Raw genomic sequence first — 20,902 nt, forward strand, 5'->3', positions numbered from 1 at the left:
GAAGAGTACAGAGCTCATTGGAATAACGATAGCTGTGATGACACGCACTCACGAAATACTGTCGAAAGAGTGATGACATCAGGTTCGCGAAATCTTAGAATATCCTGCCCCATCGGTTGCACCAGTCATGAGTACACTGGTTCTACTGGTTATAAAACCCCGCGGATTCCAGTTTCTGAATGGATAAACGTCTGCAAACTTCTCCACAGCTGGTGCTATACAAAATGCCATGCAAGGTGCTATGTTCTCTGTGGAAAGGTCCACATACAGTATCCAGGGTGTATTCGGCCTAACTAGTACATGGGTGGTGACGGGAAGCTCACCACGGCTCAAGCAATATAGATCTAAATCTTAGTGGGAGATACTCGACACCGCATATGGTGTGTATGGGTGTGATGCTTCCCAACGAACTGGATCTCCCCATAAATTCACATGAAAAAATATACTGTAAATATTAAGGGAACACTTGATATTGTAAACCAAAGTTAAGCCACAACTATAGTGTCGTAATGTCTGTTTAAGTTTAAGTTCCTGTCAGTAGTGTGGGACTGAATGTCAGTAATGTGACACTGAATGTCAGTAACATGACTAAGTTTCTGACAGTAATGTGGGACTGAATGTCAGTAATGTGGGACTGAATGTCAATAACACGATTACGTTTCTGACAGTAATGTGGGACTGAATGTCAGTAATGTGACACTGAATGTCAGTAACACGATTAAGTATGTGACAGTAATGTGGGACTGAATGTCAGTAATGTGATATTGAATGTCAGTAACACGATTAAGTTCCTGTCAGTAATGTGGGACTGAATGTCAGTAATGTAACACTGAATGTCAATAACACGATTAAGTTCCTGTCAGTAATGTGGGACTGAATATCAGTAATGTAATACTGAATGTCAATAACACGATTAAGTTCCTGTCAGTAATGTGGGACTGAATGTCAGTAATGTAATACTGAATGTCAATAACACGATTAAGTTCCTGTCAGTAATGTGGGACTGAATATCAGTAATGTAACACTGAATGTCAATAACACGATTAAGTTCCTGTCAGTAATGTGGGACTGAATGTCAGTAATGTAACACTGAATGTCAATAACACGATTACGTTCCTGTCAGTAATGTGGGACTGAATGTCAGTAATGTAGGACTGAATGTCAATAACACGATTAAGTTCCTGTCAGTAATGTGAGATTGAATGTCTGTAATGTGGGACTGAATGTCAGTAATGTGATATTGAATGTCAGTAACACGACTAAGTTCCTGTCAGTAATGAGGGGCTGAATGTCAGGAATGTAATACTGAATGTCAATAACACGATTAAGTTCCTGTTAGTAATGTCAGACTGAATGTCAGTAATGTGATATTGAATGCCAGTAACACGACTACGTTCCTGACAGTAATGTGGGACTGAATGTCAGTAATGTAATACTTAATGTCAATAACACGATTAAGTTCCTGTCAGTAATGCGGGACTGGATGTCAGTAATGTAACACTGAATGTCAATAACACGACTAAGTTCCTGTCAGTAATGTGAGACTGAATGTTAGTAATGCGGTACTGAATGTCAGTAATGTGAGACTGAATGCCAGTAATGTGAGACTGATCTTAGTAATGTGATATTGAATGTCAGTAACACGACTAAGTTCCTGACAGTAATGTGGGACTGAATGTCAGTAATTGGAGATTGAATGTCAGTAATGTGATATTGAATGTCAGTAACACGATTAAGTATATGCTGCTGCAGTGCTGCAAAGTATAAAGTAGTAAGTACGATGCATTCCCCATGTGATCAAATCTGCTTTAACACAATAGCAATTCAATAGTGTCACAATAATATAGCATGACTTTGAAGTGGTCCACCACGAACCACGTGATAGTTCGACGTGCTCAAGTAGCTATTAGTTTCTTGCCAATACAAATATAACTGAATGTTTAACGATGGCACAGCACGAACCGAATACTGATTACAGTGCCAGGTCAAAGGTGCTGGGCTAAAGGATTATATATATAATATATGTGTATGTATATGTATATGTATATGTATGTATGTGTGTATGTATATATGTATGTACGTTTAGAGGATAATAAACGAGTTACCAGTTATTATCAAATTTATGTCCCGAGTGAAAATTATTTCACGATAGACATACATTTTATAATAACTGGTACCGAGTTTGTTATTCTATTTATTACCCCAGCTATTTGGGTTTTTTAAAGTCTTTATTTTCGATATAGCCTACTTCGGCTACACATCCATGTATATAGCAACGACGTAAATTACTGTACTGTTCTGGGTATTGCTTTAACTTTGCTTTTTATTTACGGTTCACAGATAATTGTGTAAAAAAAAAAATCTAGTTTAACACTTAAACCAGAAAGACGTAAACACAAACGCTTTAAACTGCGTGACGTCATTGTGTGCTTTGCTAAATCGTGATGACGTCATATTTAGTACCGACAAGGTGATTGGTTTGTTGGCGTCAAGTCGTCCAATAGTAGTGTACGTTAAACCAATGATGATAATTGATTTTTATATGAGTGCCTGCTGGGGTAATAAATGTACATATGTATGTATTGATGTATAAAATCCTTCCTGGCCTCACAGTTTGTCCTATGCCATTGCTGAGACTCGAACCTGTGACATCGAATCGCCCGCAAATCGCAGACTAACTACGATGCGCTCTGAGCTATTGAAGCATCCATAAAAAGGATGCTCTTTAACTAAACCACATGCATGGGGCCTACAATCTACGCGGTCGATCCCGCTTACATGCATGAAACAGTAGGCAGACCAGGCACTGCCTAGTATGTATTGATGTATGAATATCTATATATTGTATGTATCTCGACGTTGACTGTTACATACATAGATATTAACGCACTGGCGCAGGGGATAATTAACTCCTTTCTGGCCTCACAATTTGTCCCATTCCGATGCTGGGACTCGAATATGTGGCACCGAAGCGCCCGCACATTACAGACTAACCACGATGCATGTATGTATGTATGTATGTATGTATATATGTATGTAAGTATATCAAAAATCTAAAACGCTTAAACATTGTTTATTTATATGTGGTATAAAAACATCCCTAACAAGTCGTATCAAAAACATTCTAATACATGTGCTTGTACCTGCCTTTCAGTTACAGCACTTACAGTAATAATTCTGTGAATGTAATCAACAGTTCCCTTTACCTTTGGGGTATGATACTGTACACACACTGAAATAAAAGATACAAGAGCACAAATGTACATTTATAATCTGCTGTTTCTTCAAACTGCTTTATAGCTCCGTAACGGACGAGGCACTTGTATGTAACGGATGTTGCAGGTGTGTGTAAAGGACGCGACCGTTATATATAACGGGCATGGTAGTTGTATGCAACGTACGTGGAAATAGTTTTTAACGTACCTGACATATGAGGTGTTTGTAACGTACGAGACAGTTATATGTAACGATCGAGGCAGTTGTCTGCAACGTACGTGACATCTGAGTTATATGTAACGTACGTGACACTTGTATGTAACTGATATGACAGCTGTATGTAACGTACTTGACATGTCTGAATGACGTTTAGTGTTTATTTCAATATTCAAAGAGTCCAACTGATTGACCTGATGTATGAACGAAGAAACCTTCACAAGCATTCAGTGTTACAGCTGACTGCTTTACTGGGTGAAGTCCTTTAGTGGCAGAGGCAAACATGCAAAGACATTTTCAACAAAGGCTAACACAATGTAAAGCTCAGTTCATTCGAGCACCAAACATTTAGGAAAACAAGATGGTTGTCAGAGGAGGGATATTATTACAAACACACCCTACAACATCTATTCTAAAAAATTGTCAGGCCTTATTTGATTTTTAAGTCACGGTTGTCTACAGAAACTTATATCAGTGTCTTGATTTGATATTATGTCTTTATATATATATGTACATGTATATGTATATGAATATATATATGTACATGTATATGTATATGTATATGTATATGTATATGTATATGTAAATATATATAAGGGAAGAAAGAACCTTTGATGTCTACATTTGACATACTTGTCGATTATCTGTCCCAATCCATATCTAGCTTATATACGTTTTAAATGCTTCAGTAGTTCTAAAATGCATTTGATGGGAAACGCCTTCTATCTATGTATAAATCGGTGACGTTACTATACGTTAAAATGGGTCACTCAGAGAGGACGTTTCAACATGTAATAGTAATAAACCTCATTTTCAGTCAAAGATACTTATCATACAGCTGTATTCTGGCAAATTGTGTCAATAAATAGGAAGTAGTAAACGATAAAACGAAAATAATGTTGAATCATTATGAACCAGACGTCACATTAAATACAATGGAATAGCGTGTGATGTCCAAACAGAGTCAATATTATAAAGGTCGTGTACGTCACAGTCGTGTATGGCACGGTCACAACGCATAATGAAATAAAAACCTGAAATTGTGGAAGACCATTGATAGTTCACAATTGCATTACTACAGACTATGACGGGAGAAAGCCCGATTGTAAAGCGCTTGCCTGTTGCGCGATCGATCTAGGATCGAACCCCGTCGGTGGGCCATTTCTCTTTCCAGGCCGTGGCATATATTTTCCTGCCTGTTGGATGGTGCATATAAAACATTTCTAATAACGGAAACATTTGGTGAGTTTCCTCGCTCTCTAAATTACCAAATGTTTGAAATTCAATAGTTGATGATTAATAAATCAATGCGATCTAGTGGTGTCGTTAAACAAAACACTTTAAAAACAAAATAACTAGTATTACATACTGTATGATGGTACGTAATTAAATATTCATGTATGTATGTATGTATGTATGAGGGTACAGATCTATGAATATCTATATATTGTATGTATATCGGGTCTGACTAGTACATACAAATATATAAACGCACAGGGGATAAAACAATCCTTATAAACAACATAAATTGTATTTCATGCCATTGCTGGGACTCGAACATTCAGCACCGAATCGCCCGTAGTTCCGAGACCATCTCTCTTTCTGTGTCTGTCTGTCTGTCTGTCTGTCTGTCTGTCTGTCTGTCTGTCTCTCTCTCTCTCTCTCTCTCTCTCTCTCTCTCTCTCTCTCTCTCTCTCTCTCTCTCTTCTCTCTCTCTCCTCCTCTCTCTCTCTCTCTCTCTCTCTGTGTGTGTGTGTGTGTGTGTGTGTGTGTGTGTGTGAGAGTGTGTGTGTATATATATATATATATATATATATATATATATGTACATACATACATACATACATACATACATACATACATACACATGTATATAGATCCAATACAATACACACAATACGTACATACACACAAAGCTTGTTTTGTTTAACGACACCACTAGAGCACATTGATTTAATAATCATCAGTTATTGGATGTCGAACGTTTGGAAATTTTGACATACTGTCTTAGAGAGAAAACCCGCTACATTTGTTCATTAGTAGCAAGGTATCTTTTATATGCATATCACATATATGATAGCTCATACCACAGCCTTTGATATACCATTTTGTAGTGCACTAGCTGGAACGAGAAATAGCCCTATGGGCCCACCGACGGGGATCGATCCTAGACCAATCGCGCATCAAGCGAACACACACAAACACACACACATACATACATACATACATACATACATACATGCATGCACATGCATGCATGCATACATACATACACACATACATACATGCACATACATGCATACATACATATAGTCACATACATACATCTTTACATACATACATTAAAAATACAGAGAGAGAGAGAGAGAGAGAGAGAGAGAGAGAGAGAGAGAGAGAGAGAGAGAGAGAGAGAGAGAGAGAGAGAGAGAGAGAGAGAGAGAGAGAGAGAGAGAGAGAGAGAGAGATTATTTTCGGTTCTAAAATCATTATTATAATATAGTGTTTTCGATAAACCGCTTACAGGTTCCATTACCTTGCGAGTAAAACCTTGCGGCAGGAAACAGACACACACCACAGTTCTCACGTCTACCGGAAATAGTCTATTAAAGCACAAGTGCAGAAGGAAAAAATACAACCCACAGTTGTTTCTTTAAACACAAACCACACACCGTTTTCTCTAAGAAAACAGTTTTCAATTATTTAATGCCCTATTGTACAGGATATAGTATATAGAAACGTCTTGTATTGTCCCATTAGACAAATAAAGGAATAATTCTAATCCATTATTTAATGTCCGATTGTACAGGATATAGTATAAAGAAACGTCTTGTATTGTCCCATTAGACAAATAAAGGAATAATTATAATCCATTATTTAATGTCCGATTGTACAGGATATAGTATATAGAAACGTCTTGTATTGTCCCATTCGACAAATAAAGGAATAATTCTAATATATTATTTAATGTCCGATTGTACAGGATATAGTATATAGAAACGTCTTGTATTGTCCCATTAGACAAATAAAGGAATAATTCTAATCCATTATTTAATGTCCGATTGTACAGGATATAGTATATAGAAACGTCTTGTATTGTCCCATTAGACAAATAAAGGAATAATTCTAATCCATTATTTAATGTCCGATTGTACAGGATATAGTATATAGAAACGTCTTGTATTGTCCCATTCGACAAATAAAGGAATAATTCTAATCCATTATTTAATGTCCGATTGTACAGGATATAGTATATAGAAACGTCTTGTATTGTCCCATTCGACAAATAAAGGAATAATTCTAATATATTATTTAATGTCCGATTGTACAGGATATAGTATATAGAAACGTCTTGTATTGTCCCATTCGACAAATAAAGGAATAATTCTAATCCATTATTTAATGTCCTATTGTACAGGATATAGTATATAGAAACGTCTTGTATTGTCCCATTAGACAAATAAAGGAATAATTCTAATCCATTATTTACTTTCCTTTCGTCTTCTTGCTTTTAATCTTTCTTTCTTATTCCTCATTTGTTATGACTTTATTGTTTACTTTTTGTAACACATAGTAACATATTTGGCTAAAACTCCTACCTGCAGCGTATCAATTGACATAAACGCCACGGATATAAATACTACCACCCCTCACCCTTAAAGTGAATCAGAAAAAAGTGGGGTCAAGCTTGTCATTTCTGAGATAACGGGTAGCGTCTATGACTATGCCTAGTTCCGCACAAAATTCGATTATTTTTGTTTACAGGTACCCCATATATGTTTCAAGCACAAGGCTACTTGACATAGTGGTACTAAATGAAATAAAATTGCACACATTTTTGCCGAGATGAAACTTTTTTTCTTTTTTTTTTACAACCAATACACTCACATTTATCACCAATCATAGGACTTTTGATGTTCACTTCTCTATTATACTTTGGCCTAGCCGGAAGTTAATTGGTTCAGTACTACCTATAATAGGCCTGATATACTGCCTCATGTGATTGCATTTAGGAGATGTATTCGTAAAAAAAAAAACCCCACCCCAGCGTTGTCAGGGCCGTAGCTAGGATAGTTAATAGTCTAAAACTTCTTAAACAGTCAAGAAGATAATTTGTATAAAGTTTATATAATGCTTTCCGGATTATTTTCTTGCCCCCCCCCCCCCCCCCCCCCCCCCCCGCTAGCTACGGCCCTGTTTGTCCAATTATTTCATGTATATATATATTGCATCTGTGTTTGTGCGTGCATCAGAAATCCTAGATGGCCGCCATTTTCTACATATTTCGGAATACATTTGTAATTAACTGAACATTATTCCGTGGATCAGACACCCTAGCACCTTCCCCGCCAACGAACACAAAGAAAGAAGTGTTTTATTTACGGTTATATGGCGTCAGACATATGGTTAAGGACCACACAGATTTTGAGAGGAAACCCGCTGTCGCCACTACATGGGCTACTCTTCCGATTAGCAGCAAGGGATCTTTTATTTGCGCTTCCCACAGGCAGGATAGCACAAACCATGGCCTTTGTTGAACCAGTTATGGATCACTGGTCGGTGCAAGTGGTTTACACCTACCCATTGAGCCTTGCGGAGAACTCACTTAGGGTTTGGAGTCGGTATCTGGATTAAAAATCCCATGCCTCGAACCCAGTACCTACCAGCCTGTAAACCGATGGCCTGCCACGACGCCACCGAGACCGGTCCAACGAACACGTGGCATTTGTTATCATGTATTTATTTATTTATTTTTATAGTCCCGCTACATTCAAACATTTCTTCAACATTAATACAACTGCAGAAATACAGCATATACGGACACACACACAAAAACAATAATAATAATAATAATAATAATAATGACGATCAGAAACACGTTTAATATACAGCCAATAATATATTATGCACACAAATATATTTGATATGTAATTACAATCGTTAAAAAGTATCTGCTAGTCGATAACATCTTAAAAAGTGTAGCAAACTCAGGAATGTCTCTTTAAGTGGTTCTCCATAATCTAAGTGGGGGAGAAATTAATCACTCCATTATTGTTCTTCATGCCGAGGAGTGTTTCTACTTTAACGAAATTTAAATAACTTACTTGAAGAATTCTCTTTCATAATTATGCGTTAACACAACATACCTTCCACCAGTTTCCATCACACCACGATCTAAGGCGGTGTAAACTATCGAACGCAATGACATGCTATCAGTCAGAGCGCACACAAAACGAATGGATGTAATATTAATATTTAAAAGTTCTTATCACAAAAGCGGTCCGTTGATAATTACTGAGTGTGAATACAATTGGATTTCAATCCATATATTTTGTTTGTTACATGATACTTCCGGATTGTATGACTGGCGTAAATAAATCCAGTTTTAGTTCATATGTTTGTAATCAAAATACTGTGTATGAAGCTCGTGAAATGTGATATGTGTGTTCCTGGTCTTTAGTTTATTTCGTGGTGAAGAGACCATACCGTTTCTGGCTCGGACTATTAACATCCATAATATACCCGATGCTTTTTTTTTTCAAAATGCTACTAGTAGCTCACACTAGATTTTACCTCCCAGTAATGTACATATGATAAACATACATACATGTGTGTGTGTGTGTGGTGTGTGTGTGTGTGTGTGTGTGTGTGTGTGTGTGTGTGTGTGTTTAAATATATATACACACACTATATATATACACACACACACACACACTATATATATATATCTATCTATCTATATATATATATATATATATATATATATATATATATATATATATATATATATAGATCAGTTCACGCGAGAGAGAGAGAGAGAGAGAGAGAGAGAGAGAGAGAGAGAGAGAGAGAGAGAGAGAGAGAGAGAGAGAGAGAGAGAGAGAGAGAGAGAGAAGGGGGGGAGGGAGGTGGTAGAGTTGAAAGACTTTGGCGTAGCGATGCTTTTAAATTGGGAGCACGCACAGTCTGTGATTCGTGTTACAGTGCGACAGGCGACTAACAAGAGATGTGATTAGAGGGGGTCACAGCGGATAGATCCAGCCTCTATTATGTACAAAGCGACGGAATTTCGTGTTAGTGAGCCGAGAACGTATATTCTTTATTAGTGACAAAATACCGATTGTGATCACAACTGTCTTTTCTGGAACTAATTTTACGAGCGTTTCAGAGGAATTTGTTGTGTATTTGACTTGTTTAGAACAATGACGGTATTTAAGGAGACCGGAATAATATTGTTTACTTTTGGAGCATGCGCAGGGCAGTCAATAAAATGTGTTCAAGGCGGCCATGTTGAAGTATTTTGATACTGTAGTTTTGTTACTATGTTAGTGGCAAAACATAACATATATGGCGACGAGGTAATGTAAGAACCTAGGAAAACATTATTTCTATGAGAACATTATTTGAATTTGTGTCGTCCCTGTCGGTATTACGAATGTTTAAAGGTCTTCGCTACCGATTGTGAGTCTGCATGCACGTTCAAAATTTTCCTACAACGAAATTCGTTCCCTGTAAGAAATATGTCTGGAAACATTGGTCGAATAGACATTTTTGACGATAGTCATGAATCGTGGGATTTCATATGTCGAAAGATTGGAGCTGTATTTTATTTGTAATGACATTGACAACGAAAAACGAGTGCCAGCGTTACTCAGTCTGATAGGCGGAAACACCTACTCCCTGTTACGTGGTTTGACTGCCCCAGAGAAACCTGCGTCATTACGTTTTGATGCCATAGTGAAAATATTAAAAGAATATTTTAATCCAAAACCCATAATTATTGCAGAACGTTTTCGGTTTCACAAACGTGATCAGAGACAAGGGGAGACAAACCGGGAATACATCGCGGAAATTAGAAAACTGTCACAATACTGCGAATTTGAGGGATATCTCTATGATGCTTTGAGAGACAGATTAGTGTGTGGTATGAACCATGAACAAACCCAAAGAAAATTATTGTCTATTGTGGAGTTGACATACCAGCAAGCTGTCGATATATCCATTGCCATGGAGACTGCAGAGCGTGATGCTGGTGAGCTTCAATCAAAACATGGGCAGAACATTAATAGTTCTGCAGTGCATAAAGTGAAAGTAAGTGGGTTCAAGATGAAAGACCGAAGTCGCAATAGCCGTGGAAACAACAAATCATGTTTTCGTTGCCTTGGTACCAATCATGAGCCACAAGACTGTCGTTGGAAAAATGAAACTTGTCATGCCTGTAATAAAAAGGGACACATAAAGAAAGCCTGTAGATCGAAGAAAGTAAGACAGACTGTTCACAATGTCCAAACAGATGAGGAGAAATCCATTGCTAGTTTGGAGATAAACACAATGGGGAAAACAAATCAAGATGCCATTTGGATTTCGCCAATTGTTGAGGGTGTCAAGTTTGACATGGAGCTCGACACAGGATCTGCTGTTTCAGTGGTCGCAGAGAAAACTTTCCAAAAATATTTTCAAAATAAAGTGATGGACTTGAAGCCCACAGATGTTTGTTTGAAAACTTACTCAGGTGAAAAACTGAAACCAGTTGGCGTTGTCAGTGTGAAAGTTGAGCGAGCACAATAAACAGTGTAAGCAGTTGAAGATGTATGTCGTTCCAAAGGGAGACATAAGTTTATTCGGGCGAGATTGGTTAAAGGAAATAAACTTGGACTGGCATTTAATTAAAATGCTACACGTCTGGAAATCATCGAATGATGGAAATACGATGGCAAAAGTAGACCGACTTGTTGAGAAATACAAGTCTGTATTTCAGAGTGACAGAGGTACTCTAAAAGACATTAAAGCAACACTGAACTTGAAAGCGGACGTGCAACCCAAGTTCATGAAAGCAAGATCCGTTCCATATTCCATCAAGCCAAAGGTGGAGGCAGACATTGAAAAGTTAGTAAGTGATGGAATACTTACTAAAGTCAATTACAGCGAATAGGCCACACCAGTTGTGCCTGCTATTAAACAGGATGGATCTGTAAGACTGTGTGGGGATTTCAAAGTCACAGTAAACCCAGTGCTAGAAGTTGATCAGTACCCTTTGCCACGCATTGAGGACATATTTGCATCACTAGCTGGTGGTCAGCGTTTTTCAAAGATAGATCTGCGTCAGGCTTATCTACAGATGGAAGTTGATGAAAAGTCACGTGACTTGTTAACAGTTAACACTGAAAAGGGGCTGTACCGTTTCAACCGTTTAGTATACGGGATTGCATCAGCACCAGCAATCTGGCAACGTGCTATGGATACAGTACTCCAAGGCTTGTCAGGCGTAAAATGTATCATTGATGACATGATCATTACTGGTCGTTCAGATGAGGAACACCTGCAGAACCTGGAAAATGTCTTACAGCGTCTGGAAAAATACAACTTGAGGATCAACCTTGAAAAATGTGAATTTTTCAAAGACAGAATCTCATTCTGTGGTCATGAAATTGACATGGAAGGATTGCATAAGACACAAAGTAAAATTGAAGCAGTTGTAAAAGCTCCTAAATCAGAAAATGTTTCACAGCTGAGAACATTCTTAGGACTAGTGAATTACTACAACAGGTTTTTGAAGGATGTGTCAACAGTGCTTCACCCACTGTATGAACTTCTGCGACGAGATAAACCCTGGGTATGGAGTGATCAGTGTGAAGACGCATTCTGTGCTGTTAAAGCCTTAATAACATCACCAGAAGTGCTGACACATTACAATCCGAACTTACCTATCCGTCTTGCGTGTGATGCGTCACCAGTTGGATTGGGAGCAGTTTTATCTCACGTGATGGATGACGGAGTGGAGGGACCAATCGCCTATGCATCTCGTTCGTTAACCAAAGCAGAAAGAAATTACTCCCAGATTGACAAGGAGGCTCTCGCACTCATCTGGGGAGTTAAGAGATTCCATACTTACCTGTTTGGTAGAGAATTCACCCTGCTGACAGATCATCAGCCACTAGTATCAATATTTCACCCTAGAAAGGGAATTCCAATGACTACAGCAGCACGGTTGCAGAGGTATGCGTTATTTCTGGCTGGTCACATTTATCGGATTGAATACAAGAATACCAAAATGCATGGAAATGCAGATTGTCTTTCACGTCTACCAGTTGATAGTGGTGACAAAGAAACTGTCGACGAGAACATTGATCCTGTGGATGTGCTACACATTGCACAGTTTGACACACTACCAGTAAGTTATGCTAATATTCAGCGTGAAACGAGAAATTATCCAGTATTATAGTTCACGAGATGGTAATGACTGGATGGCCAGAGAAATCGCCAGATGTGGATTTTGATCCATTCTTCCACCGGAGAAATGAACTGACAGTACATCAAGGATGTTTGCTGTGGGGAATGAGAGTTATCATACCCCATTCATCTCGCAAGAAGATATTGGAAGAACTTCATGAAGGACACATCGGAGTTGTCAAAATGAAGGCGTTGGCGCGTAGCCATGTTTGGTGGCCTGGTATTGATAAAGGCATCGAAATTTTGGCACAAAGTTGTGTGGGTTGCCAAGAAGTGAAAACAGCACCCCCCAAGGCACCAATTCATCCTTGGGAATGGCCTACAAAACCATGGGAGAGAATCCATGTTGACTTTGCTGGTCCTTTCTTAGGAACAATGTTTTTAATAATGGTGGATGGGTTTTCAAAGTGGCCAGAGGTAGTTCAGATGAACAAAACGACATCTGGGAGAACAGTGGAAGTCCTACGCACGATATTTGCTCGAAATGGACTGCCTATCCAGTTGGTGAGTGATAATGGCCCACAGTTCACTTCTGAAGAGTTTGCAACGTTCATGAAGGCGAATGGTGTCAAACATGTTACATCAGCACCATATCACCCAAGTACCCATGGCCTTGTCGAACGATTCGTTCAGTCATTCAAGATGGCAATGCGGTCCAGAAACAAGAATGGATCTGTGCAGAAGAAATTGTCCAAATTTCTCTTGGCATACAGAAATGCATCACAAACGACGACTAGTGAACCACCCGCAAAACTGTTCATGGGTCGGACTCTCATGTCTCGACTAGAATTGATTCGTCCAGATTTACGACAACATGTGAGAAACAAGCAACTGTTGATGCAGGAGAATAGGGCTGCACATCATCGAATATTTGAAACTGGTCAAAGTGTGATCATGAGAGATTATCGTGGACAAAACAAGTGGGTTCCAGGGATAATCCGTACACGGACTGGTCCAGTTTAATACCGTGTAGAAGTGGCACCAGGAATACAGTGGTGGCGGCATGTAGACCAAATTCGTGATTCTCGTATCTCGCAAAAACCAGCAGTCTGGATACCATCATGGACTACGTCAGTGATGACTTCACCGGAAAGCCAGACTCAATGAGTGTACCTACACGTAACAGTGGTTCGGGTAAATGTGTGAGGGAACCTGCACCTGCTCCAGAAAAGTGTTCTACACACGGTGAAACCCGTCGTTATCCAAGACGAGATGTCCACACACCACGTAGATTTCAAGATCATGTGTGTTTATAGCAATCATGCTGTGTTGGGGCACAATAATCCCCGCATGATTGCTGGAGCCACGTTGGTTCCAAGATAGTTTGTGTTAGTTAATAAATGTTCAATTGGTATTGCACAACATAGTGCAGTTGTATTAGTTTTAACATGTAGAGAATGTTAAAAGTGTTTATTTTACGTAATTCAGTTTAACATGTTAACATAGTTCGAAAAGAAAAAAAAAAGTTAGAAAATCAGGACACAAACTGTTCCAGTAAATAACATTGAAACTGCAGGACCAAATGGCTTACAACAACTAAAGGTGGAGGGATGTTGTGTATTTGACTTGTTTAGAACAATGACGGTATTGAAGGAGACCGCAATAATATTGTTTACTTTTGGAGCATGCGCAGGGCAGTCAATAAAATGTGTTCACGGTGACCATGTTGAAGTATTTTGATATTGTAGTTTTGTTACTATGTTAGTGGCAAAACATAACAGAATTAATGCCAATAAAACAATGGGACCACTTATTCACGCTAGTAAATCATGAAACTAGGAAAAGCACACCAGCTCAACGGTTTTATTCGTGCGTATGGTTCACTACCCTTGGAATGGCACACCGTAAACAATAAATTTATTCATGGGTATAGGTCACGACACATGGAATGGAACACCATAACACAAGGTCTGTGAAACATTATACACACTATATAAAGCACAATACATTGCTTTTAAACTATACCTTCTACACATTATTTAAATTTATTTCAATTCAATACATTAAAGTACACTAAGAATGAAATACTGCATACAAAGGACTGGTCGTTAAAGGTAGTACAAATAACTTCCGGCTTCATATAAAAAGGAAAGGAAAAATATTTGTGGAATAAGTGAAATGTTCAATTTTTGTCTGCAAATTGTAAAATCATCGGTTTAGATATAAATAAAACAGCACTACTCGCCCCTAGTGAGGAACGTCGTTTGATCAAGCAGTTTGAAATGATTATTTCTCGATTTAGTTTATCCTACATACATGCAAAACATATTTCTAATTAGCAGAAACACATTAACAAAAGAACATTCAAATGTAGATTTTAGTACAGTAAACTAATAAAAAATTACAGTGTCATGGTTAGGCCATCGGACATAAGGCTGGTAGATACAATGTTCGCAGCCCTGTACCGGCTCCCACCCAGAACGAGTTTTAACGATTCAGTGGGTAGGTGTAAGACCACTGCGCCCTCTTCTCTCTCAATAACCACTAACCCATTGTCCTGGACAAACAGCACAGGCACTTGAGGTGTGTGCTCAGGACAGCATGCTTGAACCGTAATTGGATATAAGCACGAAAATAATTTAAAAGAAAAGAAACGAAAAAATATAGTTTCCAACTCCCTGAGCAAACGACATTCTTCACTATGGGCGAGTATTGCTCCTGGACAATAATCACAACAAATGGTAAAATTTTGAGGTACATATGCGTACTGGCTCCCATTCACATGAGGAGGTTGGCTAATTTGTTCTCAAATTAAACAAAAATGCCCGAATCTGAATAAAAGCATTTATTCATATTTGCGTTACTACCAAACAGCTATACAGGATTCAAAGCACACGACTACTCATTATTACATGTGCGGACTACATCTAATACTGTTGTGAGTAGAAAGATGGAAATACACGGTGAAACGTTTTCAGGCCTGCTCATTTTGTCCGAACGTCTTTATCGTTTCTACCGGAATGCGAAGATTTGCTCTAGTATTGTGGAGGGGTGGAGGGGGGGGGGGGGGGGGAGGATGGCACTTGACAACTGACAACGCGTCTTGTACGCGTATGGTGATTTATAAATTACAGTCTTACTAATATACCTACTGAGCCAGGAATGTGGACTGTTTCTTGTGGACAGAAATATGCGTACATTATGGTACAATGAAATGAAATGGGTCTTCCGTGCGTAAGAGTGAAACCGCACTCGTTGCCCTTGAACTGTCGCCGGTTAACAGTGCGCATGACCCTTCAGAAGTTAAATAGTATTACATCAATTGATTGTTCCCTGTACAAGCAGTCTGTGGGCAGCTACTGTTCCTTTTAGTAATCGCTCCACAGCTCCGCATATATCGATATTTCTGTATCTCGATATTAGCTACTTGTGACATTCGTATAGGTTCAGCGATGTTTTATATTCACGGGCTTTTAATAGCTCGGAGTTGAATGCGCCACTGCTCCGAGACTTCGCCTTTGAGACAGAAGGTCTGGACACGAATTTGCAATTCAATGATGTCTTGGGGGAAAATGTTGTCATTTCTTTATTATGTTACGGAAATAATATTGGACCATATTCTTATAATGAATAAACGAATGACGGGATGGATATTTAAAGACACCCCAGTACAGAGAATACATCGATTATTGGGAAATGATGGTGCATTAATCTGTCAAACATTGTCTTTGAACTTGTGTAAAAACGCAAGGATCAAATAGATGCACATGTGTATGAACATCATAACAGAGAGCATACAGTTGCACGTGTATATATTAGCATCATTTCATATAAGTTGAAGATAAACATTGTGACAGCATTCCAATTCAAAGCTATGCTTGAACGTGACGATGTTTCGCAAACTAGATTATATGCACATGTTAGTGTTGAGTATTCAGTCCTTCACATTGGAAGGCATTTTAAAAACCGATTATAGGGTTTATACTACCAAATCAAATCCCATAGACGACAATAGTAACATATGTGGCCAAAACTCCTACACGCAGCGTATCAATCGACATAAACGCTACTGATATAAATACTACCACCTCTCACCCTTAAAGTGAATCAGAAAACATTGGGGGTCAAGGGGCTCATTTCTGAGATAACGGATAGAGTCTATGACTGCCCTAGTTCCGCACAAAATTCAAGTACCTTTTTTTACAGGCACCCCATACATGTTTCAAGCACAAGGCTACTTGACACAGTGATACTAGATGAACTAAAATTGCATATTTGTTTTACCCAGATGAAACTATTTCTTTTTACAACCAACACACATTTATCACCAATCACGGGAGGTGTGGTGTTCACTTCTCTATTAAGAACTTTGACCCAGCCGGAAGTTATTTGGTTTTGTACTACCTATAACCGATGATCAATAATAAAAGTCCGCACAATATCGAATGGGTTGGACTTTCGTTTTCGATCATCGGTTATAATCGACTTTAATTATAAGGACCATGCATTTCTTGTCGTGTCCTCCATGCTATACACTACATATCGCTAATTTTACCTTTAAAAACTGTTCAACATATCTTATTTACATGCACATGAAAACAATTATATCAATTCAATTATTTAAACTGCAGGACATTTTCTCACACAATCGATTATGATTTTTTATAAACGATCAGCACATTGGTAAAGTCCAAACAATCAAGTCCCGATTATAATCGATCATTGGAACATCACTAGCATATATTCAGCGCGAAGAAAGGTTTAATAATACAGAGGTTGCTTTCTGTGTCTTGTTTTAATTGGCTTGGGAAACTGCGTTCAAAATTGTTCATTAATATAAAATATTGTAAAGTCCATAGGAAATATATATTAGTGGACCCTCCAAACACGCGAAAGTCGCTGAGAATTTATTTATTATTATTTGATTTTTTATTATTATTATTATTATTTTTTGATGGCATTTGTTTGTTAAAGGCAGTCTTCCAGACTAAACATATTCTATAAATCTTACTGATGAGGTGGATGACATTTGCCTCTTTTTTTTTGTAATAAAACTTATAGGGCTTTTTTAGTTACAAAGTACACCTGAACAGAAATTTATAAATCTGCCGTGAACTCTTTTGTTTATAACACGCATGTGGCAAAACAGTTTCCTGCGAGATGGATAAGAAAATTAAACTACATATAATATATATATACAAAGCTGGTAATAATTAAAAAGGCAAGACTTGTCGGGCACGGCGGAGCAGGGGGGTTAGGGGTGCTCGAGGCCCCCCCCGGCCAAAAAAATCTGAATCAAAAATAATATTGGTAGTTAAACTTAAGGCAGAGATTAATTTTACTTGTATAATGTAGAAAGTTGCATTTCAGGACATCTAGTTTTCAAATGTCGGGGGAGCATACCCCCGAACCCCCTTGAAACTTTGCTTTACGCCCACGATCTCAGTCAGCCCCCTCCCCCCAAATGTCTACTTGCTTCCGCCGTGCCTGTTGTTCAGTGATTAATGTTAATAACAAGACCTATTCAATTACAATTGCCTAGTTTAGCGACAATGCTGTGGTAACCGTAAACAGGAAAACCCGGAAGTAAAAATAAAAATTACGCAACCTTTGTTTTCATGACGGATCTATTGATTGACAAATACAAGTATTTACATGTTTGAAAACACTATTAATTTAATCTATAAGATGATTATCTAATAATAATAGCACATTAACGTGCAGAAAACGTGTGATGAACGAGTTATGGCGCGGGTCCACAGAGACTTAAACAGAAGAGTTAGTAAGGGCGTTTTGACAGTTGGTTTACAAATAGAAACTTATTGGTGATTCCCCAGTAACAAAGTTACAAAAAACACACCAGTGTATTTTTGTCACATTTAATTTAAACAAGCATATTCAGGGGTAAAAACTGGCTTAAATTCCTGTCTTAGTTACTTAAGTACTTAGTTACACATTCTGCTGACCTGAATTTTACAACAAAAACCAAACTTATATTATAAATTTAAAAATGAAATAAACAGTCACGTTATATATGTAATAAGAAACACACAATGTAAAGCCTAATTTCCACTGACATGTTTTGTTTTTGCTTTTGTTTGTTGTTCTTGTAATGAAATCGATTTTACAAATATTGTGTATTTGTAAGTGCCGGTACGTCGAGCTAATAGACACGTATCTCCTGGCCCAAGATGATTTTGACCTGCAAAAGCCGGTTCAGACGGTAATATTTCGAAAACTGGTATTAATACAGCACACACACACACACACACGCACACGCGCGCGCGCGCATACACAGCCCCAAACTATGACATCTATTTTTTTTCAAAAAGATTCCGAATTTCTGCGTGATGCATCTGTAGATGATAAAAAAGAACCCGTGACGTAGCACCACAAAGAAGGAAGCTGGATTATGATAACAATAGGTACATTTTAGAGAGGCTACAAAATGAAGAGTCCACTTTCATCAACAGTGAAGATGTGAAGTGACACAAACATTGCTATAGTACATTCAGTTCAGAGCTACCATCGTAAAGACGTAAAAATAAGCACTATGTCTCAGCAGCTGACTTTGGTAGCCAAGCTTAAACATCGTCATCTGTAAAGTCCTGTAAAACGGCGTAATTCGCTACCGGAAGTCAATTGGAAAGCATGTATGTTTTGTCAATTCATGATAAATGGAATGTGCATGTAATATCAACTTTTTATATGTCAGAAAAAGTTTTCACATTGTCTACAAATGACTCTACAATGAGGTTGAGACTGGCTGGCATCACCGATTTAATTGCTGCAAAAAAGGATGTTTTCATTTACCTCGCTTAGTTTTATTTGAAATTGAAATGAAATCAACCGATGTTAAAAAGTATCAGTGTATGGATAATATATGTGCATATTTATCTGCAGGTTAATGCACTGAACATGACACTCAAATGTTATTTAAGCAGAATGCAATCTTTTTTTATGAACATGTTCCTAAACGTTTAGGCAAACAAGGTAGTTTTGTGAGGCCACCAAGTAGCACGGAAGCCTTGCTTTTATATCCAGGTGACAAGTGTCAATTTCTTATATTGTCATCTTCAGATTCGGAATCAGTTGGTGAGAATTTTGAATTTACAGTACCACAAAACACTGCATATCTGGAAATGGCTCCTGTTGCAATGCTAATTAAACATGACTTGTTAAATACACGTCACTCTGTGGATTGGCAAGGCGATAGGTCAGGAACATATGGAAGCTGTCGTCCTCGACACTTTGTAGTTGTCATGACACTATAACTACTGTTGAAAACCGATTTATTAGCATTTCTCAGTATGCTGGCCAGACGCACACAATACTTATTTGTGACATGCCCTTATACAGCAAGGGAAAGGAACTTGTTTGGGCAAATCCTAAATTCAAAGACGTTATGTTCCGCTTGGGTGGTCTACATTCGTGCTTCAATTTTTTAAAGGCTATGGGACAGCATATGGAAAGTAGAGGGTATTGATGACCTTTGGATAGGGTCAGAAATTTATGCAACAAATACCTCTGAAAGGATGCTTCCAGAAAAAGCATACTACAGAGTTGTTCGAGGGCATACATTGACATATGAAGCACTTTTACCAAATATGAAGCGTGGATGAATGCCAATGATACCCAAACCAATGGAATAAACGTGCTGGTAAAACGTTTTGGTTTTATGTTTGGACAGAGTAATGAAAGTAGTAGGGATGACATCCATGATTCAGTGAGAAATCTTGCTGTTGCTACTGAAGATGGCAATGTGTTGAACTTGATAAAGGAGTTTGACAATCAGTTTCAAACTAATCCAAACTACAGACTGTGGAGAACATATGAGAATGGTTGAAATTCTGTTGCACTTTATTCGAGCTGAACGTGATGGCAACTGGCGTCTTCATCTGGAGTCTTTCGAGGCAATGCTCCCATGGCGCCCATTTGGCTATTTCTGGTTCCAGCCAGTGCACCAGAACTGGTATATCAAAGGCTATCTTGTCTGTGGGAAAGTACATATAAAAGACAAAAAATGTAGCAGGATTTCTCTGATAACTGTATGTCAGAATTACCAAAGGTTTGACATCCAATAGCCGATTATTAATTAATCAGTGCTATAGTGGTGTCGTTAAAAAAAAAAAGAGGATTTTTTAAAATATTTTTTTTTTGCTCCCATGGCTCATCACACAAACTACTCTAGGTGGGGTCCTGTATACTTGGCTGATATGAAGGCTCTTTCTGTCACTGTACCGGGGTATACTCTGAATTCCTTATATGATGCTCTCAAAAGAACGTGCGTACATTTTTCAAC

At 38.1% G+C, this 20,902-nt stretch overlaps 1 protein-coding gene across 1 annotated transcript; it reads left to right on the forward strand.

Annotated features, from left to right (window-relative positions):
* The first annotated feature begins 12,660 nt into the window (after window positions 1-12,660).
* LOC121368488 (uncharacterized protein K02A2.6-like) lies at window positions 12,661-13,623 on the forward strand. The gene has a single exon (XM_041493225.1). The coding sequence runs from the start codon at window positions 12,661-12,663 to the stop codon at window positions 13,621-13,623; it is 963 nt and encodes a 320-aa protein (XP_041349159.1).
* The last annotated feature ends 7,279 nt before the right edge of the window (window positions 13,624-20,902 follow it).

This window comes from Gigantopelta aegis, chromosome 3 (assembly GCF_016097555.1).
Source record: "Gigantopelta aegis isolate Gae_Host chromosome 3, Gae_host_genome, whole genome shotgun sequence".
Lineage (NCBI taxonomy): Eukaryota > Metazoa > Mollusca > Gastropoda > Neomphalida > Peltospiridae > Gigantopelta > Gigantopelta aegis.

What these genes read in the sequence shown, in the direction of transcription:
- LOC121368488 (XM_041493225.1), top strand. Translation starts at nt 12,661, where the DNA reads ATGGTAATGACTGGATGGCCAGAGAAATCGCCAGATGTGGATTTTGAT.